At 46.1% G+C, this 24,481-nt stretch overlaps 1 protein-coding gene across 1 annotated transcript; it reads left to right on the top strand.

Moving 5' to 3' along the window:
- Nucleotides 1–114: 114 nt before the first annotated feature.
- On the top strand, nt 115–15,497 carry TMBIM4 (transmembrane BAX inhibitor motif containing 4). Its single transcript, XM_075344865.1, has 7 exons — nt 115–373; nt 963–1,071; nt 1,784–1,889; nt 5,120–5,153; nt 5,241–5,358; nt 9,380–9,425; nt 15,201–15,497. The coding sequence occupies exons 1-7, from the start codon at nt 280–282 to the stop codon at nt 15,402–15,404; spliced, it is 711 nt and encodes a 236-aa protein (XP_075200980.1). The 5' UTR covers nt 115–279; the 3' UTR covers nt 15,405–15,497.
- The last annotated feature ends 8,984 nt before the right edge of the window (nt 15,498–24,481 follow it).

The following is a 24,481-nucleotide window of genomic DNA, read 5'->3' on the forward strand; positions in this document are numbered from 1 at the left end:
ACGTTTGATCCGTACACCGTCCTAGTGCATGTTACTAGATACCACGTGCACAAACCTGCCGTTTTCATTGGGCTAGGTCATCGTGCACTCTTCTCGGCTAGTGTGCGGGTCGTTAAGTCATCACCTCCGCTGCTCTAGACTTTAGTCAGCTGAGCTTGGCAATCATTGAGGTCACGTGGCAGACTAGAGCCACTCACAGGATGAGGACGGGTAGCTACGTAGCGTCAGCACAGTGACCAGGAAGTGTCGCAGAAGCAGTAGAGCGACACTTTAGGGATAATGGCGGCTGCAGATCGCTACCCCCGATCCTCCATCGAGGATGACTTTAATTATGGGACCAACGTGGCTTCGGCCAGTCTCCAGATCCGTATGGGTAAGCACGGGGTTGGTATTTCACAGGCTGTGATCGTCCCTCCTTTATTGCCCGTCTCCTGGGATCCTATATGAAGTTTATACCTTGAAGGGGTCAGCAGACGGGGGAGTTCAGTAGTGGAGAGCCCCTTTAATGGAAATGTTCAGCTGTCCTGGCTCCACGTCTCCATAATGTAATCACCCTATTGTCATTTCATGTTCCCCCTGATGCCATTGCTGGATATCGCTGTGACGCCCTGATCTTGGGGTCCTATATGAAGTCTATACTTTAGAGGGGTCAGCAGACGGGGCGTTCAGCAGTGGAGAGCCCCTTTAATGGAAATGTCCATTTGTGTCACGTCGGTCGCTGGTTGCACAGATCGCAGTCACGTGATCTCCACCATCGCTCTTGTTTTGGGCACCCTATTGCGGTTTCATGTTCCCCCGATAGTATTGCCGGGTATCCCCGTGAAGCCCTGATCTTGGGACATTTATGTAATCACTGTTTGGATATAATGCCGTAATCTATCGGCCCTTTTGTGAAGGGTGATCGTTTCTGGCGCAGGACGCCTGTGTTCCTCTGAATGACGTCCTCTTTCTCTTCTCCCCAGATTTCCTCCGGAAGGTCTATACCATTCTGACAGTGCAGGTTCTTCTGACCACCATCACAGCGGGAACGTTCCTGTATTTCGATACTGTCCGGACGTTTGTTCATGAGAGGTGGGTTTGGTTTATGGCTGCTGTGGGGATACTGCAGGGAGGGAGACTTACCATGTATTGCTTGCTCTGGCTGTCATAAACTTGTATTGAGAGCTTTTGACGTAACGTCTGGCCAGTTAGAGGTTGCGGGACTGGAGTGGCGTCTGTAAAAGGTGAAGACGCTGAAGGGGGAGCATAAGACGGGGCTTAGATTTAAACCACCACTCTTGTAGAAAAAGAGTCCTCTACCCCCCCACACCTCCCACCTATTTAGGAGTCAAGATGAGCACTCCATGAACACACCTATCCTCCTAGGTCATTGATTGAGAGTTACTGACTGCACTGGAATGGGTGCACGGAATGGCATCACAGGCCATATATTGGCCCTAGAACGCCCCCCGCCCCCATGGTCGCTTTAGGCTAACATCGGGGCCAATATCTAGTCTATCTGGCAGTCTGTGTATGAGGCCGCCTGGTAGATGATTATCCGGGAGATAACAAGCCAGGGTGTCCAGTATGAGTACTGATCCTTTTGTTCTCCTTGAGATAAGCCATCACTAGAAATGGCTAGAAGTAGAGAACACAGTAGCTCTTTGCAGAGTGGTCCTGTATGTGGACAGACAGCCAAGATGGGTGCCAGACGAGCCAACAACTATTTACTGTGTGTGTGGTCTACCGTTGATCTACCATACATCAGCGGCACTGTCACATCCTATTTTCTCTTGTTTTCCAGCCCAGGTTTGCTGTTGATCTCTGCCCTTGGATCCTTGGGAACCATCATCGCTCTGACAGTTTACAGACATCAGCACCCTGTGAACCTGTACCTGCTGTTGGGATTTGTGAGCATGATTTCTTATCCTATACAAATCTATTACATACAGTAAATCGTGTGTATTCCCTGTCACTTGGCACACATGGAGTGGGTGAAGCTCCAATACATTTGTGAGGGGCGGCCATGACAGCTGTATGGAGAGAAGCTGATATATCTGTTCCAGTATTACATGCAGAGTGGTTCTTTTTTTAGAGACATTTAAAGCCCATACCTCCACGTGGCACTACCATTGCTAATGCTCAGTAGATGGCACTGAGCCACAAACAGGAGCTTAAATGTCAGGATCCGACAACCTTTAATGGGGGTCTAATCCTGCACGGTACAACACTCATTCTTTACTTTTTCTTAAACATTAGGAATAATTGTCATTAACCCATTAAGGACCAATCAGCTATCTGTGTTTGCTTTATTTATTTATTTTCTACCATTCTTCCAAGAGCCAGAACATTTTTGATTTTTTTTTCTTCAGCGAGCCCCAGTTCCATCGGCACTCCACAACTGGTGCATTTCAATAGCACTGTCAGAGATCGATAGCAGCATCTAAATGGTTAAATAGCAGCGATCAGAACAAGCTTCTGTTGCTAGTGTTAGCATCTGATGTCTATGGAGTGGGCTCGGCTATGGAGCAGTTAGCTCACAAATCCCTAGAACTTTCACTGTTATGTTGCAATGTGAAGCCATGATTTGAGAGTGGACAGCTTGTATTTGTTGTTGTGGGTTTTTTTTGTTTTTTTTGCATGCATTTATGGGCAAAAATCATTTGTTGCAGTTGGGTTTCATAACAAATGTTTCACTGTTTGGATTTTACACGCTATTTGTTTCCCTGTACTGTCAACTTTTTTTAATCGTAGATGTACAGAGTAATCTTTGGGCTCTTAAGCAAAAGTCCTAATTAGGTGGGGGTCACAGAAGGGCATTCCTCTCAACTTGTAAAGACTGGGATATGTATAGTGACATTTACATAGTAGTTCTGTCTCCATATTTAAGACCCTTACGGTTCTCACCTACAATACTTGCTTCTAGCCCACTGTATGATGACCCCGCAGTGCCCTCAGCACAGTATGAGGTTTTTTTTTTTACAGTTCCCTGCCATGTATTATGAGATCACTAGGTGACCTCCACTCCAGAGTATTATTCCCCCACACATATTGAGGGCCCCCAGTGAGCCACACTATAGTATGATGTTACCACAGCTTCGCATGCAGTGTGGTGTCCTCCCACAGCCACTAAAGCCTGCTTTACACCTTACGATCCAGCATATGATATTGTATGCGATCGTAACCGCCTGCATCGTATGTGTGGTACGTTCAATTTGTTGACCGTGTCGCACAAACGATTAACCCCCGTCACACGTATTTACCCTTCCATACGGCCTCGATGTGGGCGGTGAACGTTCACTTCCTGGAGTGGGAGGGACGTTCGGCGTCACATCGACGTCACGCGGCAGCCGGCCAATAGAAGCGGAGGGGCGGAGATGAGCGGGACGTAAACATCCCGCCCACCTCCTTCCTTCCGAATTGTGGGCCGGGAGCCGCAGGACGTAGGTAAGATCTGTTCATCGTTCCCGGGGTGTCACACACTGCGATGTGCGCTACCCCGGGTACGATGAACAATCTGACGTGCAATTCTAGAGAAAGGTACGATGTGTATGCGATGAACGTTTTACCGTTCAATCGCAATCGCACGTACCTGTCACACACTGCAATGTACTTACAATGCCGGATGTGCGTCACTTACGACGTGACCCCGCCGACACATTGTAAGATACATTGCAGCGTGTAAAGCGGACTTAACAAGCAGTGACTTGTTTTTTAAAAAAAAAAAAAAACCTACTTTCCTCACCCCCATTCTTTTGATGCAATGTGCAGCAGGCGTGATGTGGTGGCATCAATGTACCAGCTGGACTAGGATCCATGCCAATCTTGTAAGCTTGCTAAGGATGCCAGATACTGTTGAAATTGTGATCCTGAGCAAAAGGACGGGGTGGTGCCTAATGGAATCGGGCCCCCATTACTCACAGACCCCATAGCGATCGTGTGGTCTGCTGCTTTGAGCAGTACGTCCATTACTTTAGTGTAGTCTGTGGCCATTAATCAGCTGACGGATGCTCCAAATAAAGAGTTACATCCTTTCCTGTCAGAACGAGTTAATTGGTGGATTATCGTGTCAGCCATTTTCTCTTGTCAGTGCAACCTTCTTCCCAAACTGACCAGCCCTTCTGTCCATAAAATGTCTGCTGGTGGAAGAGCATGTCGCGAGTCGAGGCTATCGGCCTCCTCCAGTTGGTAAACTCCTCACAGGGAAAAGCTGCTTTTCTAATAGAGGAGGCTGATGGACTGGTCTAGTCACATACTTCACCACCAGCAGCCATTTTATGGACAGCAGTGCTTGTCAGTTTGTGAGGAAGGTTATTACACTAACAAGCGAAAGCAGCCGACGTCTTGACAGAGACATGAGCTCTTCCTGACAGTTTTACAGGAAAGTTTGTAACACCTTCTTCTATTCTTTATTTAATCTTTTTCTGGGCTTTTCGCAGCTGAATAATGGCCACATACAGATTAAAGTTGAATGTACAGGGAGGATAATGAGCCTAAGAAACCCAAACTATGTACAATTTGCAATGAAACCCAATTACAAAAATTATTTTTAGCCCAAAATACATGAATTTAGGTTAGAAAACAAAATGTCCCCAAATGTGTCGTCCGCACAATACTTCCCAGCATCGGGCAGCTGCACTGTTCTGCCTTGTATACAGCAGCCCCTCTCCATACTCAGCTGGTGAGTGAGGTGCTGCAAAATGACTCGCCGATTATTTATAGGGGTTTCCTACTGATAACTGATCAATGGCCGTCCGAGCACTGGGACTCGAACTTATCGATGGAACGGGGGGGACTTTGTATCCCTGATGTCAGACGACCGACCTCCACCCTTTTTATTCTCTATGGGGCTGACAGAAAAAGCCAAGTGTAGCATTCAACAGCCCCATAAAGAGTGAATGGAGTGACAGTGAAGCATGCACTGGGCCGCCATTCTAGCAGAGATAATAGCTCCCCGTTCTGCTGATCGGTGAGGGTCCCAGCGATCAGTACCCCACTAATCTGTGAGTACGTGATAACTTGTTCTCACCAGACTCCTCTCATTAATGATCTAAGTTTCTCAGATACAGTGAAAAAAACTAATACGTGCTCTAAATTTGCACACAGGATTTAATAAACTGCTTTCTCTTTTTATTTGCAGACCCTCTTAGAAGCCATAACCGTTGGCATTGCAGGTATCTCGATGTTACCTCTCTCAATAGTCAACAACCATTAATTTTGTTTTATGTCTTCAATAATGTAGTGTTTGTTTTGCCTTTTAGTGACTTTCTATGATGTGGCAGTGGTTCTTCAGGCTTTCATACTGACCACCGCTGTTTTCTGTGGTCTCACGGCATACACCTTCCAGTCAAAGAGAGACTTTAGCAAGTTTGGAGCTGGGTATGTTTGTCTTCCTGCACTATTGAAGTACACCCTTACCAAAATAAGGTGGATGTATGTAAACATTGGTGTCTGTGTGATCCGAGGAGTGATAGGAAGGGGTAAACTGGTCACTACACGTGTAATGAAACGTTCTGTTGTGACTTGCGCTATGACCGCACCCAGCTTATTTACATGTGTTGTTTTTTTTATGCAAATAAGTTGCATCTTTCAGTAGAGTTAAAACTATGAGTTGTCTGAAATCTCATGCACAGACTTGGGGAGGCGGGAGCACATCTTACTCTAGTCCATATTGGAGTAAGGTTTCTATTGGCGTTTTCAATGTGGCACGTTCTTTTTACTTTATAAAGGATTTTCAACTTTTCTCGCTAAAAAAATAAACAAATTTTAAATTTTCTGCTAAAATTTTAGATATTTTGTAACCAAATACCGCAAAAAAGATAAATGACTTCACTGAATCACAAACGATGAATCAGGCCCATTGTGCCATTTGTTTTATTTGTGCAGTTTGTTTATATGGTCACTTCCTCGTTTAAAGGGTTAACATCTCAGCCTTTCAAAGCCATGGAGGTGGAGCGACAGCCGAGCGGCAGAGCTATGCTAATAGTACCTGCACAGATGAATAGGTGTTAGGGAACGGATTAATACAGTCAGCTATGTTGTTTGCTGTGGTACTCGGAGCCTGGATGGAGTGGATTCCAACTCTGAAAAGGCTGAGAGCAATAATGCTTTAAGTATTTTATAGTTTTAAGGGATCGTCTGGTACCACATGATGTTTCATAAATATGAAATGAGTCCAACGTCTAGGACCCCCACCATGCTGCTCTTATTTGCTCGGCCACTGCACATTGAATGAAGGTGCACTTTGCAACTCCATTCTAACTGTTTATATCTGATGGCTGCCAGAGCAAATTACATCTGATCAGTGGGGGTGCCGGGTGTCAACCCCCCTACCCATCTCATATTGATGACCTGGCAGCCCCTTTAACCTCTTAATGACCCATGACGTACTGGGTACGTCATGGATCGTATGAGGTTAATTCCCGCCCCCTGCCGTGGGCAGGCGGCGATCCGCGCACATATCAGCTGTTTTCAACAGCTGACAAGTGTGCCTGCTAGTCGCGGGTGGAATCTCTTCCACCCGCGACCATTAACCCCTTACATCTCGCTGCCAAAATCTGTCAGAGAGATGTATATGCGCGCCGCCATGACAGTGACTTACCCCACCCCCATCGGAAGTCATGTGACATGATCATGTGACTTTCGGTGGTTGCCATAGTAGCACAGGGTCATGTGATGACGCCTGTAGTTAACATGAGTCACTTCCTCTCAGTACCGGAATACAGCCGGCATTGAAAGTAAAGCACCGTATCAGCAGTTCTCAGCTCTGTAGCTGTGATCTGCAGATAGTGCAGAGCGATCGGATTGCTGATCACTATAGCCCCGTAGGGGGACTAGTAAAATAAAAAAAAAGTTTAAAAAAAAGTTTTAAAAAATTAAAAAAAAAAAATAAAACTTAAAAGTTCAAATCACCCCCCTTTCACCCCATTGAAAATTAAAGGGTTAAAAAAATAAAAAATATACACATTTGGTATCACCGCGTTCAGAAATGCCCGATTTATCAAAATATAAAATCAATTAATCTGATCAGTAAACGGCGTAGCGGCAAGAAAATTCCAAACGCCAAAATTATGTTTTTTGGTCGCCGCAAATTTTGCGCAAAATGCATTAACAGGCGATCAAAACGTACCATCTGCACAAAAATGGTACCGTTAAAAAACGTCAGCTCGAGACGCAAAAAATAAGCCGTCACTGAGCCTCAGATCCCGAAAAATGAGAACACTATCGGTTTTGGAAAATGGCGCAAAACGTGCGCCACTTTTTTTGGACAAGTTTGTGAATTTTTTTTAACCCCTTAAATACAAGTAAACCTATTCATGTTTGCTGTCTACAAACTCGCACCGACCTCAGGCATCACACCCACATATCAGTTTTACCATATAGTGAATACGGTGAATAAAAGATACCAAAAACTATTGTGCGATCACACTTTTTTTTGCAATTTTTCCGCTCTTGGAATTTTTTTGCCGTTTTCCAGTATACTATATGGTAAAATTGATGGTTTCATTTAAAAGTACAACCCGTCCCGCAAAAAACAAGCCCTCATATGGCAAGATTGACAGAAAAATAAAAAAGTTACGGCTCTCGGAAGAAAGAGAGGAAAAAAAACAAAACGTAAAAACACAAAATGCCCGGGGGCTGAAGGGGTTAAAGCACCCATAACCTAAATTGCCCACAGATTCCTTACAGTCCAAAATTGGGGGGGGGGGGGGGAGAGTCCTAATGCCAATTAAGGGAAAATAATGCTGATCCCTATGATTGACACCATCTCCAGAGTCTGTATCTGATCCTTTTCTCTGTTCTCGTCCAGTCATTGCTTTCATAAATAAATGATAAACACAAACGAGTCAGTGATGATATATTGAAGGGGATTGCCCTTTGGCAATATAGGCACATTCTCCAGGTTTGTATCCGAAGCCTGCTATACAAAGGATAGATCAAGACAACAGTAGGCCGAGGGTGCGGGGCTCACAGCTCTCCTCTGTGCAGGGTAGTGCTGTACACTGACCTCTAGTAAGTGGTTGGGCAGAAGCAAGGATATGCCAAGTAGAAGATGATACCTTGGAAAGTGACGTGCAATAACAATCTAAGATGGGCTTGCCCCTTTAAATTCTGGAGTTGCCTAATTATTGTAATGCTTAAAGGTAGACAATCCTTTTAGATCACTGATTCCCCCCCCCCCAACCTTTCTTACCGTAACCCCATTATGCTTTAAGATTTACAAGTGCCTGTGTTATTCTCACACCAAGCGCTCCCACCACACTGACACCCAGTGTCAAGCCCCTCCTGGCATCATCCCATCTCCAGCTTACAATATATCCCTCCACCAGTATACGGGCATCCAGATCCACTCCAGTGTGGGGCAACTCAGAAAGTCCCCATCAGTAGAGTCGCTCATCACAGCTGTGTGCTAGACCTGATGGTAATGTAGCTGGCAGATGGGCACACATGAACACATGAGATACATGTGGCTGCTGAGCTATAGTTATGGACCCCTGATTTAGATGGGGCTTTATCATTTAGTAAATATGTACCTTATGTTTTTTCATCCTTTGTTTACGTTACATCATAATATGTGCCTCCTTTTTTTAAATGACTAGTTAAATTCTATTAATCTTAATAATAATCCGCCATTATGCTGCTTAGTACACATTTGATCAGGGAGTGACACCACAGATGTCTGTGATCGTATGCTTTCAAGCGTATCTATCACCAGGTTTTTGCTCCCTCATCTGAGAGCAGAATAATGTAGAGACATAAATCATGATTCCACCGATGTGTCACTCACTGAGCTGTTTGCTGTCATTTTGATTACATCCATCTTTTCTCTGCTGCAGCTCTAGCAGTTGTACAGAGCTCATGAATATGCTGGACTACCTGGCAGCACACCAAGTAGTCCTCTAATGATAATCTCCTGCTGATTAATCAGTGATTTTATCAAAACTACACTAAGCAGCCCAGTAAGTAACACATCGCTGGAATCAGGGTCTCTGTCCTGATGTTATGCTGCTCTCAGATTAGGTGGCAAAAACCTGGTGATAGATTCCCTTTAATCATTTATTAAACATTTCAACTGCATTTTAAGGGCAGTATTAGGATGTGTATGAATAAAGTGCGAGCACTTCCAACTCTTGTAAGGCTTGTTGTGATGTAGAATATATGCTTTCTGCCACCTTATTGGCCCACCAGATATTCTAGGAAAATCTGAGATGAAGTCAGTACATACTGTATACTATATGCAATATTTCACTAATATGTTTTATGTTTTTTTTTTAGTTTGTAATCATATTTAGTTTGCGATATGGGGTGTTTGTCTGTATTTTCGTTAAATATAAGCATCTTAAGATTTATATATATTTTACAACTATCCAAAATCAATGGATGTAATTAATTTTTGCAGGCTCTTTGCTGGTTTGTGGATCTTGATCATAGCTGGATTTTTAAGGGTAAGTGAAGAGGCCACGGGTGTGATATCGCCTTGTAAATTTATCTCGATACTCTCTGTTCACATTTCAGTCCTGTTTACTTCAATGGAGCTTAGTTGCTCCAGCAAAACAACATTTAGACTGGTGTGACACTGATTTGGGAAGAAACCAGATGTGATTTGTTCTGTGGAATCAGAGGTTCACCCCCAAAATAATTTAAATGGACATGTTGGTCTTCAAACATCAATCCAGTAATGCCACTACAAAGCCAGTCCATTCCTCCATTACTGAGAAATCATTGGTTGAATTTATATGCAAATGAGGCTGAAGAGCTCCTCCTGCTTGACCGATGTCTCCTTCACCTGAAGTCACACAGCATAGAGTCTGTTGGATAATCTGGAGGAGGCAGCGCTGGACATGAACTAAAGCTGCAGTCATTTCCAATACTGATTTCTCAGTAACAGAGGAACGGACTGGCCATGTAAAGGTATTATTAGACCGGGAGGTTTTCACTCGCATGCTTCTCTAATGTGTTGTCATTCATTTGGGGACCTACTTTGCAGATAGCTTCCCCATGTCCAAATGTTCATTGATAATGACACAAACACGTTCACATGAAATCCCCATGATGTCTGCTATTGCTTTAGCCGAAATTCATAGATTCTCCAGTATGAGGCTGTGTATAGCATCGACAATCTCCAGAACAACCACCAATCTCGATTGTCCAGAACGTTCTTCATCATTGGTGCGGAAGTGGCCCCTTTTAAATTTGGCAACCCAGTTCTTAACTGTACAATATGAAGGGCATTGATTCCCCAATGTCTGTAACATATCACCATGAATATCCTTCAGGGACTTTCCTTGCAGAAACAAGAATTTTATCATTCCTCTGCTCTCAGTTGCTGTGACTATTGTATTAGACACCGCCATTTTGTTTCCCGCGTGCGTAGAACACTGTTGCCATAAGCAACAAACACAAAATTTTTAAAACATATAGTAGACACATAAGACTTTCATGTGATGTAACATTCGCTACCATAGAACCATAGAAACAAAAAAAGATCACAAAGCCAAAGACTTATCAGCAGCCCCATATATATATATATATATATATATATATATATATATATATATATATATATATAATATAATGTTATAGTGTGTGTGTGTGTGTGTGCGCACATGTATGGTTAGAGGGTGAAATCTTTTTCATTAACAGATTTCCTTTAAGGCTATGTGCGCACTTACCGGATTTTTCGCGGATTTTGCCGCGGATTTGCTGCATGTTTCGCTGCAGAAAATGTTCATAACATCTCTGCAGTGAATCACCAGCAAATCCTATGGAGAAAAAAAATCCTGTGCGCACTGGGCGGAATTTGACAGCTGCGTGTTTTGCTGCGGAAATCCCGCAGCAAAAACAAGTGCATGTCGCTTCTTTTCCGCACATCGCTGCGGGATTTCACTCCATTGACTCAATGTTAATCATGAAATCCCGCAGGGAATAACGCAGGCAGCAAATTCTGTGCGGTTCACTGCGTTTTGCTGCGTTATTCCCTGCGGTATTTCGCGGTTTACCTCCGGTAATGTACATCACTTGCTTGCGGTTTTGCAGGGAAGTGATGTCATTACAGGAACAGGAAGTCGTGCAGAGAGTAAACACACACACATCACAGACATAGAACACATCACAGACATAGAACACATAGACACAGACACATAGAACACACATAGAAAGAAAACGGAAATATAGAAAAAAAAGAACGTGGGCTCCGCTGCATATTTACCTTCCAGCCGAGGTAAGCACACAGCGGCGGCCCGGTATTCTCAGGCTGGGGAGGGAGAGGGGCAGGGGTAATGTCCCCCGCCTCACTCCCCCTCCCGCAGCCGAGAATATCAGCCGCAGCTGCCCCGGCACTGTCGCATGCAATATGCGGCACTGCCGGCGTGTCCTCGGCTCTTCTTGCCACCGTGTAGCAGTGGTGGCAAGGTAATACAAGGGTTAATGATGATGGGGGACCACCGCCATTAACCCCAGGCTTGATCATGGCAGCGTCTATGTGACAGCTGACATGATCAACCCGTAAGTAAAGTGAAGAAAACACAGACACCAAAAATTCTTTATTTTAAATAAAACAAACAAGCCTCGTTCACCAGTTTATTAACCCCTCCCGCACCAAAGCTCCGGCGTAATCCACACAGCTCCGACTCCGGCGTCCTGCACTGCTGACATCCAGCCGCGATGTGTCACAGACACAGGCTGAATGCAGCAGACAGGAGAGGTAATTATCGGTCATTTCCCACGGCCGGTAATGTGAACTCACTGCCGACCGTGGGAAATGCAGCGATCTGTCCTCTATCTATCTATCTATCCCTCTATCTATTCTTCTGTCTATCTATCTACTCAGAATTAAATGACTTTTTTTTTTTTTTTTTTTTTTAATGTGCTTTATTGCAGTGAATGCAATAAAGCACATCCCAACCCGCACGCTGCAAAACCGCGGCAATACCGCGAACAATACCGCGGTAAAACCGCGGCAAACCGCATGCGGTTTTCGGGTGCGGTTTCCCGCGGTTTTTTACCGCGAGTGCGGTAATCTTTGAGAGGATGCGGAATTTTCTCAAGAAAATTCCATTTCCCAGTGCGCACAGAGCCTAAGGGCTTGCTCACACGAGTGTATATGTCTGACGTTTCGTCGGATTGCACTCGCTCCAATGTTATACTAAGGGGCTGTGCTGACCAGGGCAGTCTGATATATGCCAACATGGTTGATGTGCAAATAATATCTTAATTTCTCCGTGTGACTCCAGGCTGAAGCAGATTTTCCAAGGGTAAAGTTAATCCCTTTACAACCAAGAACGTACAGGTACATCCTTTGTCGTAACTTGGTAACCACCATTGCCTGCTGCGGTGAGCCAGCAGTGATCCCTGCACATGTCTGCTGATTTCAACAGCAGACATGTGGGGCTAACAGGCGCCAGTACATCCGCAATCCACTCACAACTGCTTGCCACTTAGATTGCGCTGTTAAAATGTGACAACAAAATTTAAATGGCCACAGTCGGGACCGCGCTGTTCCCCGACGCCATCGGCATCCCAATGATGTGATCACAGGGAGCTGAAAGTTGCCATGGTAGCGATGGGTCATGTCATGACCTCTATAAATATAGAAAATGACTGACCTGCACATCCAAGAAGTGTGAACAGGTGCTAGCCGAAAACACATAGCTACAAAACATATACGTCTGGACACTAAAATTCTAACAATGAATAAGGGAACTCTGGTATTGCATTACTGCTATAGGAATATTTGATAAAAAGAGATATTTATGATATGTATAGGCCAATGTATGTGAGCCCGGTCACCACGGCAAGGTAATCTCTGTAAACTGGGAACCTAACCTGAATGCCACTATCTGGATTAAAAACCTCAATGTCCGGGCGCTATCATGACGTATTTCCTGATGGCGTTGGCTCTGACAGGAGCACTGCATTTCTGCTGATCAGGGCTGATCAACAGAAATGCACAAGCGATCAGAATGTGCAGTGATTAAAGTCCATAAGGGGGACTAGTAAAATAAATTAAAAATGTAAAAATATATATATATATATATATATATATATATATATATATATATATATATATATATATATATATATATATATATATATATATATATATATATATATATATATATATATATATATATATAATAAATAAAAAAATCTAAAAGTTTAAATTGCCCCCTATACGCCCTATTGGAAATAAAGCAGTTACCAAATATGTGTATATTTATATTTTATCGCCGCATTCAGAAATGCCCGATATATCAAAACAATTAATCTGATTGTTAAACCGCGTGGTGAGAAAAAAAATTCCAAATGCCCGCAAAAAATTTTTTAAATGCAGTAAAAGGCGATCAAAACATCCCATCTACACAAAAGTGGTATCATTTAAAACGTAAGCTCAAGACGCAAAAATAAGCTGTCACTGAGCCCCAGATCCCGACAAATGAGAAAACTATGGGTCTCAAAAAATGATGCAAAAAGCGCAATTTTTTTCTTTTTTTTGGGACAAACTTCTGAATTTAGATAAAAGTAAAGGTATACATGTTTGGTATCTATGAACTCGTACACACCTGAGGCATCATACTTGCACATTAGTTTTACCATATAGTGAACACAGTGAATAAAATATCCCAAACACTATTGTGCAGTTACTTTTTTTGCAATTTCACCGCACTTGGCATTTTTTTCCCCGTTTTCCAGTACACTATATGATAAAACTAATGGGTTAATTCAAAATTACAACTTGTCCTGCAAAAAATAAGCCCTTGTATGCCAAGATTGATGGAAACATATAAACGTTATGCCTCTTGGAAGAAAGAGAGCAAAAAACGTAAAATTGCCCGGGGTTAAAGGGGACCTGATAGTTTATACATGGTGACCGATCCACAGACAGCATGTATTAAGCACTGGCTGTATGAGCTCAGCCAGGTATGTTTGGGGCAAAGTAATGGGAACAAGATCCGAATACCAGTGATTGTAGCATGGTAGTTATCCTCACCTGGTTAGGTTATGTATAATAAAACGTCACAAGAAATAGTGGATTCCCAATTGCTGCAGTGCCATGGGTTAAAATAACCACATAATCTCTGTTAGATAAAGGAGGAGATGGGTGTCCTGTACGGCTGTTATGGAGCCAAATGGTGAAACCTGGATAATGTCAATGCAGTTTATTTTCGAGGTGTTTTGAAGATTGCCACAAGAATGCTGCGGCGTTTTAGAGAAAACCATACTTTAATAGCTGCCGGTGACAGCCACACAGGAGAATAGTCGGTGAGGCAGATCTCTAACAGCTTATCCCCGCCTGCTGCCATTGACAGCTCTATGCCTATATGCGCACGCAGGAAGAGACCTGTCATCCCAGGTCAGCTATCAGGCATGTTATTAAAGTGTGTTTTTCTCTGAAACGCTGCTGTCAAACATCCCTAGCTGAGATCATACAGTAAAGCGGGCTTTACATGCTGTGACATCACCCGCACACGTCGGTGGCGCGTCAAGGGGTGATCACTGCCGTAGCAAACAATATCGCTATGGCAGTGTCACACGCAATTACCTCTTCACCGACGTCGCTGTGGCCGCCAAACAATCTCTCCTTTAAGGGGGAGGTTCCTTCGGCGTCACTAAGCGGCCGCCCAATAGAAGCGGAGGGGCGGAGATGAGCAGGCGGAACTTCCCGCCCACCTCCTTCCTTCCTCATTGCGGGCGGCCGCAGGTACAGTGATGTTCCTGTGGTGTCACACATAGCAATGTGTGCTACCGCAGGAACGACGAACAACCTGCAACAGCAACGATAATTGGGATTAGAACGACGTATCAACGATTAGGTGAGTAACTTTGATCGTTAACGGTCGTTCGTGCGTTTCACACGCAACAACGTCGTTAACAAGGCCAGATGTGCGTCACGAATTCCGTAACTCCAATGACCTCTCGTTAGCGATGTCGTTGCATGTAAAGCCCACTTAACAGTCTGATACATGCTGCTCGTGCATTGTATTACCGTCACGGTCCCTTTAATAGAGTGAAGAGGTCACAGCAGCCCCTATTGCTTGTGTGGGCTCTATGATAGGTTTTGCATGGGTGGGGACTGCACAAAACCACTTCTTAAATTTCTGCATATTGATATCTCAACTATTGTTCCCTTCTGGATTAATGTCTGTAATGGGAATATAGATATGTGTTGCATAGATAATTTTTGGAAGAATGTTAACAATATCTGAATTATGTCTTCATAGGTTTTCTTTTATAGCGAGACTATTGAATTAGTCATGGCTGCCGGTGGAGCATTACTCTTCTGTGGGTTCATCATCTATGATACACATCTGCTAATGCATAAACTGTCTCCAGAGGAGCATATCCTAGCTTCTATCAACCTCTATCTTGATATTATTAATCTCTTCTTACATCTGCTCCGTTTGCTGCAGGCTCTTAAGAAGTAAACCACAGTATTCTGGTGTTGCAATTAGCCATCTACAGAGTTCTATTATTTCCAGTATTTTTCAGAACACTTTCATTAAAAAATACATAGGATCCTTTTCTGGAGTGGTCATCGCAAAGAAAATGTATACAGAATGCTGGATAAGGTATAGCAGCAATCATGTACAGTACACGAATAATCAGAAAAAAAAATGAACCCCGCCACCCCCCGCCATCAAAAAAAGACAGAACTGTATTTGATTACTTCTCTGCAGCTAGGAAGTATTGCCCTGTCTGCAACAAGTCCAATAACATGTAAACCCAAATATCCAGATAGTATACAGCAGTGTTCTTCTTACCTGAGACGTCTTAGAATTCCATACATCACCACCATTGCTTTCTTCTCCTCATGCCCAAACATGGGTCTCCCAAAATTTGGCTTCGTCAACTAGGGACATGTTGTCTTGCTTTGGCACAGATAGTTTTCTATTCATGTGCAGTGTGATATTGGCTATCCTCCGTGGCATCCTCCCGCCTTCTTCTCAGTAGTACATTACTCCTCCCATGCAACATTCAATCTGGATGCATTATCATAGTGATGGTGGGAGTAAGAGAGATTTACAGCTTGGTAGCTGCCTCAGATCCTTTGACTCTCTTCTACCCTCTGCTAGGCTTTGGTGTCCCACGTTGCATTTAATATCATGAGACAAAGCACTGCAAAATGAGGTCTAGGTTTTGAGCAATGTCATCCTTAGAAATTGGTCTGGTCTGTAAGGGAGGTGGTCGTCTCAATGAGGTGATCTAGGGATGTTTCACTTATTTATCTTCAGCAGGAGCCGACCAATCCCCACCTATGTGCTTGCTCTGGTTTACTAATGCTTGATTGACAGTTGGGCTGGGGCCACATGGGGCACTACTGCGATGCTCGCATGAGACTCGGCTCACGCTGGCAGCACAGCAGGAGCCGAGTGTCATACGAGTGTGCCTGCATCTGAGGTCCGATCATGTGAGCAGACCTCAGCTGCGGGGAGCGGGCTGGCACGGAGGAGAGGAGGGAGGGTTTTCTCTCCTTCTCTCCTCCGTAGTCGGCTATTGCCATTCTCGCACTGCACTGGCAGTACACCAGTGTACTGCGAGTGCAATGCTATTTTTCTCTCGCCCCATTCACTTGAATGGGTGCGAGAGAAAGAGTCTCAGCTTACAATCGCAGCATGCTGCGATTGTTTTCTCGGTCCGATTAGGGCTGAGAAAATAATTGCTCATGGGTGCTGACACACAGGCTAGAATTGGTCCGAGGGGAATGCGATGTTTTATCGCACTCCACTCGCACCGATTTTACACGCCGCGTGGCTTAGGCCTTAGGCCATTGCTGCACCAGTATTCCAAAAGATACATGTGCCAAGAGGTATTAAGTCGTGTCTGGGTGCTCTGTACTCATAACGAGTAGTTAGATGCTTAGATAAGCATGACACAAGCACCAGAGAATAATGGAAATCTTTGGGGCACTCAAGCTTTTTTTTTTTTTACCAGGAAATTTTCAGGAAAAATGCTAGAGCTCCCCACTGACCTCTATTATGTTCGAGTTGCGCCCATCCGATCATCCAGCTGCTCTTAATGAGTACCAAGCAAGGTAGTGCTCGCTCATCAATAGTAGTAAGGTTACTATCTGTCCCATAAGTCACACACTCCATCATAGAGTGCTCACCATCCTGAGACACATAAACAGTCTCAACATGGATAAATTGTTGTGCACAGCTCTTCCTTCATAACATTTGTCCCCCTTCACCTAGTATGTCCCATCCTGAGTCTCTTGCAGTAATGTCACAGGAGCTGACATTGGCCGCACAGAGTTCAGTGTTCTGAAGGTGAGCAGTAAGTTGGATAATATATTGGAATGTAACCTAGGACTTTGGAATGCCCTCTGGCCACTAGTTCATTAGATTTCTTGTTGTCTCTGAAATCTGTAATTCCTCTTTGTCTTCTCTCTTTCCCTCTCTGTGCACATCCCTGGTCACTAATAACTTGCGGAGGATCACAGGACATCCCCATCCAGAGCACACTGCTATGAGAGCTCCTGGATAAGTCCTGCCCCCTGTATGCAGGGCTTTACTGGTAGACTACCTTCTGGCTGGCTGTCACATCACTACATGTGATAGCTCAGGAACACCGCAGCGTTGTAATAGCAAGTAAATAGTGACGTTTCTTCATCTCTCATTAGCTTTACACTACTGTTTTTTAATAATCAGAGTTCCTAGAAAGCCCCTTATTAGTTCTCTACTGTTTTCTATCTTTCATTTGTGTTTAGAGGGGGTTCCCACTACTCTTTGACCCCCTAACTTATGTTGTAATTGTTCATAACAATAGCTTTTCTAATCTACATTAATTATCTTTTCTTTATCGTTCCTTTATGGGAGACCCAGACCATGGGGTGTATGCTACTGCCCCCCGGAGGACACACAAAGTTACTACACTCAAAAACGTGTAGCTCCTCCCTCCTAGCATATACACCCCATGCCAGCCAGATCTAGCCAGTTTTTTGCTTTGTGTCAGGAGGCACACACATGCATTCTCTTTGATTTTTTTTTTTTTTTTTTTTCTAAAGATTTGGAAGAAAAGCGGGTCCACTGGACTCCCGGCATGTCCCTTCACACTCCCCTGGCGGCAGTGCTGTTAAGGTTGATTCAGGGCAGGAGCCCTTCATGCCGCGCTCCTTCACCATCCCTAGTGGCTCTGGCTTGAAGTTGGAGCCAACACGGTTCTCTCTGCTATTGCAGGAGACCGGCCTCCATCCGCAGCCCTTGTGCAGGACCCTGCTGGAAGGAGCACTGGACCCCCACCCCACCAGGGACTGGACCCTGCGTCTCAAAGCTAAGTATAGAGACGTTATTCAGAGGGTCCTTTCTGCAATGTGGGGCACTTTTAATGTGGGGGACAGTGATGCTTGATAATGCTGCTTTTACTGTGTTTCCGGCCGGTTCCACGGTTTTTTACTGGGAACCGCGCCGATGTTGCCTGATTCTCGGCCGCATGTATAACTCTAGGCCCCGGCTTCAGCCGCGGCCTAGTTTCGTTTCGTTCCCCTGCATGTCAGACATGCAGGGGGACGCTGCAGAGCCGCCCGCCGGCCGCTCTGCACAGGGGAGGACACTCCTATCTGAGGAGATGATTCCCTCCCCTGTACATCTCCTTCGCCCTCCGATTCCCGCTTCTGGGTTAACCCCCGCCCCCCCCCCCCTCGCTCTGGCGCCATTTTCTCAGCGTCTTAGTACACTGGACGGCGCTGGCTGCTCTGCAGCAGAGGGAGGGAATATCTGGCTAGGGGTCCAGGCTTGGAATCTGGAGGGCACTCATAATAGCGGCCTGATAAGTCACAACCTCTGGTTGTGCACTTTTATTCACTCTCAGGGCATGAAGGAGTTAATTCTTTATCATAGAATTTCCTCCTCAGCAGCATGTCTCACTCTAGCAGCAAAGCTCCCAGGCTGTACACTACATGCTCTGCATGTAACCTTATATTTGACCAATATTGCCAAAACACAAGGGAAAATATATCAATATTTCAATGGATCCCAAACATGAGAAACTGAAGAGCAGGATAGCCCAGGCTACCTACACAACGTAAACTAGAATAACCAAAATGCAAAAGAGGTAGCCGATAAAATGTAATAAATTTTATTGAGATGAATTAAAAAGTATTAAAACAAGGTGAACAACAAGTGGCTGATATGAACCAGCAAAACAGCAGCAGGAAGGAGGGTTAACAATAAATAAGGGGTGGTTGTAAAGAGTATCTGTTGCCCAACTCAAATACTACCGAGGGTTAGATAGAGCTATTCAATGTTAATTACAAGTATGCATAAGAAGCTCTAATATAAGGGGAGTAGGGCAAGACAATACAATGTAATCACATTTTATGAGAGATAAACAAGCCAAATCTATTGTTTAACTTACCCAGTGGCATCTCCTCCTGCTGGCGCTGGCGTCCGTCCCTACACGTGTTTCAGCATAAGAAGCCTTGACGAAGGCTTCTTATGCTGAAACACGTGTAGGGACGGACGCCAGCGCCAGCAGGAGGAGATGCCACTGGGTAAGTTAAACAATAGATTTGGCTTGTTTATCTCTCATAAAATGTGATTACATTGTATTGTCTTGCCCTACTCCCCTTATATTAGAGCTTCTTATGCATACTTGTAATTAACATTGAATAGCTCTATCTAACCCTCGGTAGTATTTGAGTTGGGCAACAGATACTCTTTACAACCACCCCTTATTTATTGTTAACCCTCCTTCCTGCTGCTGTTTTGCTGGTTCATATCAGCCACTTGTTGTTCACCTTGTTTTAATACTTTTTAATTCATCTCAATAAAATTTATTACATTTTATCGGCTACCTCTTTTGCATTTTGGTTATTCTCATGTAACCTTATATGCCTGAACCGACACACTGTAACGGTTCTTATGTGGTGGATAGTGGCAAGATGCCTCAGCCGGGATTCTCCCCAGGCTGAACCTCTGTCTTGGGTATTCTAGCCATTCCAGACAGAGCCCCCACCTCTGCAGCATGTCACAGAGCGAGACTGCAGGCTGTTTTTATTATCCCCTGCAGGTAGTCTCGTACGGCTATACATGGGAGCTCATTAATGGTCCCTCCAGCTGCTCCGGTTCGGTGGCTGACCCCCGTAGGAATCTCCAGGGGTCGGCTGTCCCGGCATCTGCTGAGCATGCAGCCCCCTTCTCAGGGCGTTTTCTGCTTCGCTCAGCAAAGCTCACAAGGGACTCTTGGACTCAGACCCCGTCCTCCTGACAGGGAGACGCAGGGTCCCCTGTCCTCCCCGTCCCGCAGCTCCGATTACGAGCTGACTCGCTGGACGAGGAGGATGTCTCTACCACGGGCTCGGACGATCCGTCCGTAGGTGACGCAGATGCGAATGATTGGATTACGTCCATTATTCTTTTACTGGACCTCCATCCGCCTGATCAGGGAAGTGTTCCCCGCTGGCAGAAATGCATCAGTATGCTTTTAACATGACGAGGAGTGTGTTCTTTCACCACTCCAGTTTTCAGCCCGCTGCGTCCAAGCCCACAGCCAATCCTGCAGACCCCACAGCGGAGTTCTGCTGCCTGTCTCCCCCCTCCCATCTGAGGTGGTCTAGGAGTGTACTCATTCACCAGGGGTAGCCACTCCGGTATCTGGACTTCAGCCCGGATACATGTATCAGTGGCGGACGGCACCTCTATGTGGATCCTACGGTACATTAATTTTGTACTGGACCTCAATCCGCCGGTGTTACCTTATCTAGGTGAACACAACGTGTGTTCCTTAACCTCTCCAGTTTTCAGGCCCCTGGGACCAGCCAGGGTCCGCTCTGATCGCTTCCCATGAAGCGTGATTCTGAGGACTGGAGTTCCCCTGTCCACCAACGGTGGTCAAGTAGTGGGCTCATTCACCTCAGGTGGCTCAGCCCGGGCCGTTATGTCAGTGCCTGATGGCTCCTCACTTACGGTTCTGCGGTCCGCCCGGTTGTCCTTTGGGCCAAGTCGGTATGGGGACGGCAGGAGCTTTGTTCCCCTCAGCTTACAGCAGTGCGGTTTTTTTGTACCTTCTCTGCTTCTCTGGAGGAGATGCATCCTCCCACAGGGACTCTATGCCAAAACGGTTGCCTGAACTTACAGGCTTCAGTTCTTTCATCCTATACCAGGTCTGCCATGCTGGACGCCGCACGGCGGTGATCTGGGCTCCCTTCCTCGCTATCCGCAGGCTCCTGTGGCTTCGGATTTGGAAGGCAGATGCCTCTATGGAGGTTCCCTGCTGGGCTCCCACTTGGTGAGACCAGTTTCCTCGGAACCAACTGAGTGAAATTAAGGAAGCTCTTGGCGGGAAGTGTTCTTCCTTGCCACAAACCTAAACCAGGGCACCTGTCCAGGACAGGAATCAGTTGAGGTTTCGGTGGTTTCCGTTCCTCCGTCTGATCGTCCTCTAGCTCAGCCTAGGTCCATAGAACCAAATAGCTCGAAGCTGCGTCTTCAGAAGGCCGCAGGAGATGCTGTCACTAAGTCAGCTTTCTCCGAGCTATTTAGCCACGCCAACAAGCTCCTTGGTCGGTGGCAGGCTCTCTCCACTGGCGACGTAGGGTTCTAACACGTCTCCGTTCAGTTGGGGGCGAGACTTTATCTCCCTTGGCTACAGGATGGACTTCTGTCCACCCGCCAAACAGTTTTTCTCTGTCATCTCCTCCCTGCTCCAAGGCCGCCGCCTTCTCACAGGCCGTGGCATTTCTGGCAGGCCAATGGAGTAATTGTACCGGTTCCCGTCTGGGAACGGTTCTGAGATTTTTGCTTAAATCTATTCCTAGTCCCCGAAGAGGGCGGTGCTTCCGACCTGGATCTTTAGCTTTTCAAGCATAGCCAGGTGTGGCGTTTTCTCATGAGTCTTGGTTTTGTTCCGTGTGTTTTTTTCACCGGATCAATCAAGACTCCATGGAGATTCCCTAGCAAACATTGGCATCAGAGATGCCTATCGGCAGGAGTCAATCGCAGTTTCACACCAGCGTTGACTGCGTTTTGACAATCGGAGTGGTCCAATTCGTGGCTTCCCTTGGGGTCAGCCAAGGCTCCTCGAGTATCCTCATTGGGGCAGCTGTGATCAGGGTCCTGCTCCCCTAGGGTTTGGCAGTGATCTTTGGCCCTGGACGGTTTTTTTTTGTTGGGTTTTTCATCCAGTGCTGACTCTTAGCAGAGTGCTTCGTTCACTCTCGCCACTCTGACCTATCGGGTGGCTTGTCTTTCTGTCCAAGTCCACTCTGACCTCGAACCAGAGGTTCTCAGGGCGTCAATGGAAGCGGTTCCTTGCCCAGCTTTTTCTGCGTCCTCTGAGACTGGATATTTTCCGCTGTACTAGCGAACTCACTCCTCCCACGGGGTGGTGGCTTCGCCACTGACCAGGGGCTCGTTTCAGTGGTGGCTTCGGCCACTCTGTCTCAGGGGCGCTCTTTTTCTGGTCCGTTCCGGGTGATCCTCACCAGGATGCTAGCCTATCCGCCTTGGGAACAGTATATCTCCACCGTGGAGCGCAGGGCGCTTGGACTCTGTCCGAATCAGCCCTCTGGATCAATGTGCTGGAAATCAGGGCTGTATTTCTCGCCCTCTAAGCCTTCACCATCTGTGGGCGGCTAGGCACATTCGAGTCCAGTCGGACAACGTGACAGCGTTTTCCTACACCAGCTTCCAAGGCGGGACACTCAGCCGCCTGGCAATCATGGCGGCTCAACATACTTCAGTGGACAAGGGACTCCTAGTCCACCGTATCCGCAGTCCACATGCTAAATGTGAAAACTAGGAGGCAGGCTATTTCAGCTGTCCTACCGTGGTCCACAACCCTCAGGTTTTGCGGTAGCCACACTGGTTCATGTTTGATCCCAGCTTTGTCTCTTTACGAATTTCCCCCTCTACCTCTTGTCCAGAGTCCTGCGCAAGATCGGTAACGGGGGCCGTCGGGTCATTCTCCAGATTGACCCAAGCAGGTTTCGTACTCTGACCTGCTCCTTCTGTCCGTTGGGTTGCCTTCGTATCTTCCGGACCGTTCAGACCTTTTCTCAAAAGGTCCGTTTTTTCCCCGTCAGAATTCTGGATTCTCAGAATGACGGCGTAGGTCTTGAGTCCTGGATCTTAGCGACTTCTGATATCCTTCCTGAAGTCATCTCCACTATGACTCGAGCTCCAAAGTGTCCTTTGACCTTTTTTTGGCCTTGCCGACCCTCCTGTCCCTTCCACAGTCCGGTCTACAGCTAGGACTATCCCTCTTTAAGGGACAGGTCTCGGCTCTGTCAGTATGTGCCAGCAGCGAATCGTCTGGCTGGCTCCGGTGCGCTCCTTTAAGGGCGCATCCCACATCATTCCGCCTTCCGGCGGCCTATGGAGACCTCGGACCTTAATCCGGTCCTCCCGGTTCCTGGAAACCCCCCTTTGCGCCATCTTCGGGAGGTTTCTTTGTTGTGTTTTTCACAGAAAGTACTCTTTCTAGTGGCTATAATTTCACGCCAGAGAGTTCTGGCTGCACTCCCTCGGAGTCACCCCCTTTTTTTTTTTGGTCTTTTGCATCAAGACAAGGTGGTCTTCATCCGACTCCGGACTTTTTCCCTAAGGCGGTTACTGCTTCCACCTTATTTGGGGCAATTTTCCTGCCTTCCTTTTGTCCGGCTCCTATTCATCGCTTAAGGAAGCGTTGCATATCCTGGCGCCTGAGCGGCCGCTCCGGATCTATGTGTCTCGCACCGCCGTTATTAGGCGGTGCACCTCTCTGGTGCTGACTGTTTGTCAGCGTAGCGGTCTCTCGGCATCTATGCCGACCCTGGTTCGTTGGCTTAGGTCGGCCATTTCCGAGACCTACAAGTGTACTCAAGTGCCTTCCCCGCGGGGATCAGAGCACATTTGATCAGACCTGTCGGCGCCTTTTTGGGCTTTCAGGCACCAGGTTACGGCTCAGTAGGTCTGTCAGACTCCAGCTCGAATTAGTCTGCATACTTTTTCGAAGCACTACCCAAGGCATGCATGCTTTGGCAGACGCGGGCTTGGGCAGACGCATTTTTCCGGCGTCTGTCGCCCATTTGTGAAGTTAGGTTTGCCTGCTTCTCAGTGTCTGTTTATTCCCACCCATGGACTGCTTTGGAACGTCCCATGGTCTGGGTCTCCCATAAAGGAACGATAAAGAAAAAGAGAATTTTGTTTACTTACCGTAAATTCTTTTTCTTATAGTTCCGACATGGGAGACCCAGCACCCTCCCTATTGCCTGTTGGCAGGTTTCTTGTTCCGTGTGTCTTCACCGGCTGTTATTGTTGTAGACAGAGGTTCCGGTTCTGCCGGATTTTACTCCGTCTCTTCTTGTGGGTGGATGTCCTCCTTCAGCTTTTGCACTAAACTGGCTAGATCTGGCTGGCAGGGGGTGTATATGCTAGGAGGGAGGAGCTACACGTTTTTGAGTGTAGTAACTTTGTGTGTCCTCCGGGGGGCAGTAGCATACACCCCATGGTCTGGGTCTCCCATGTCGGAACTATAAGAAAAAGAATTTACGGTAAGTAAACAAAATTCTCTTTATTTATCTGCA

The sequence above is a fragment of the Anomaloglossus baeobatrachus genome, chromosome 4 (assembly GCF_048569485.1).
Source record: "Anomaloglossus baeobatrachus isolate aAnoBae1 chromosome 4, aAnoBae1.hap1, whole genome shotgun sequence".
Taxonomy (NCBI): Eukaryota; Metazoa; Chordata; class Amphibia; order Anura; family Aromobatidae; genus Anomaloglossus; species Anomaloglossus baeobatrachus.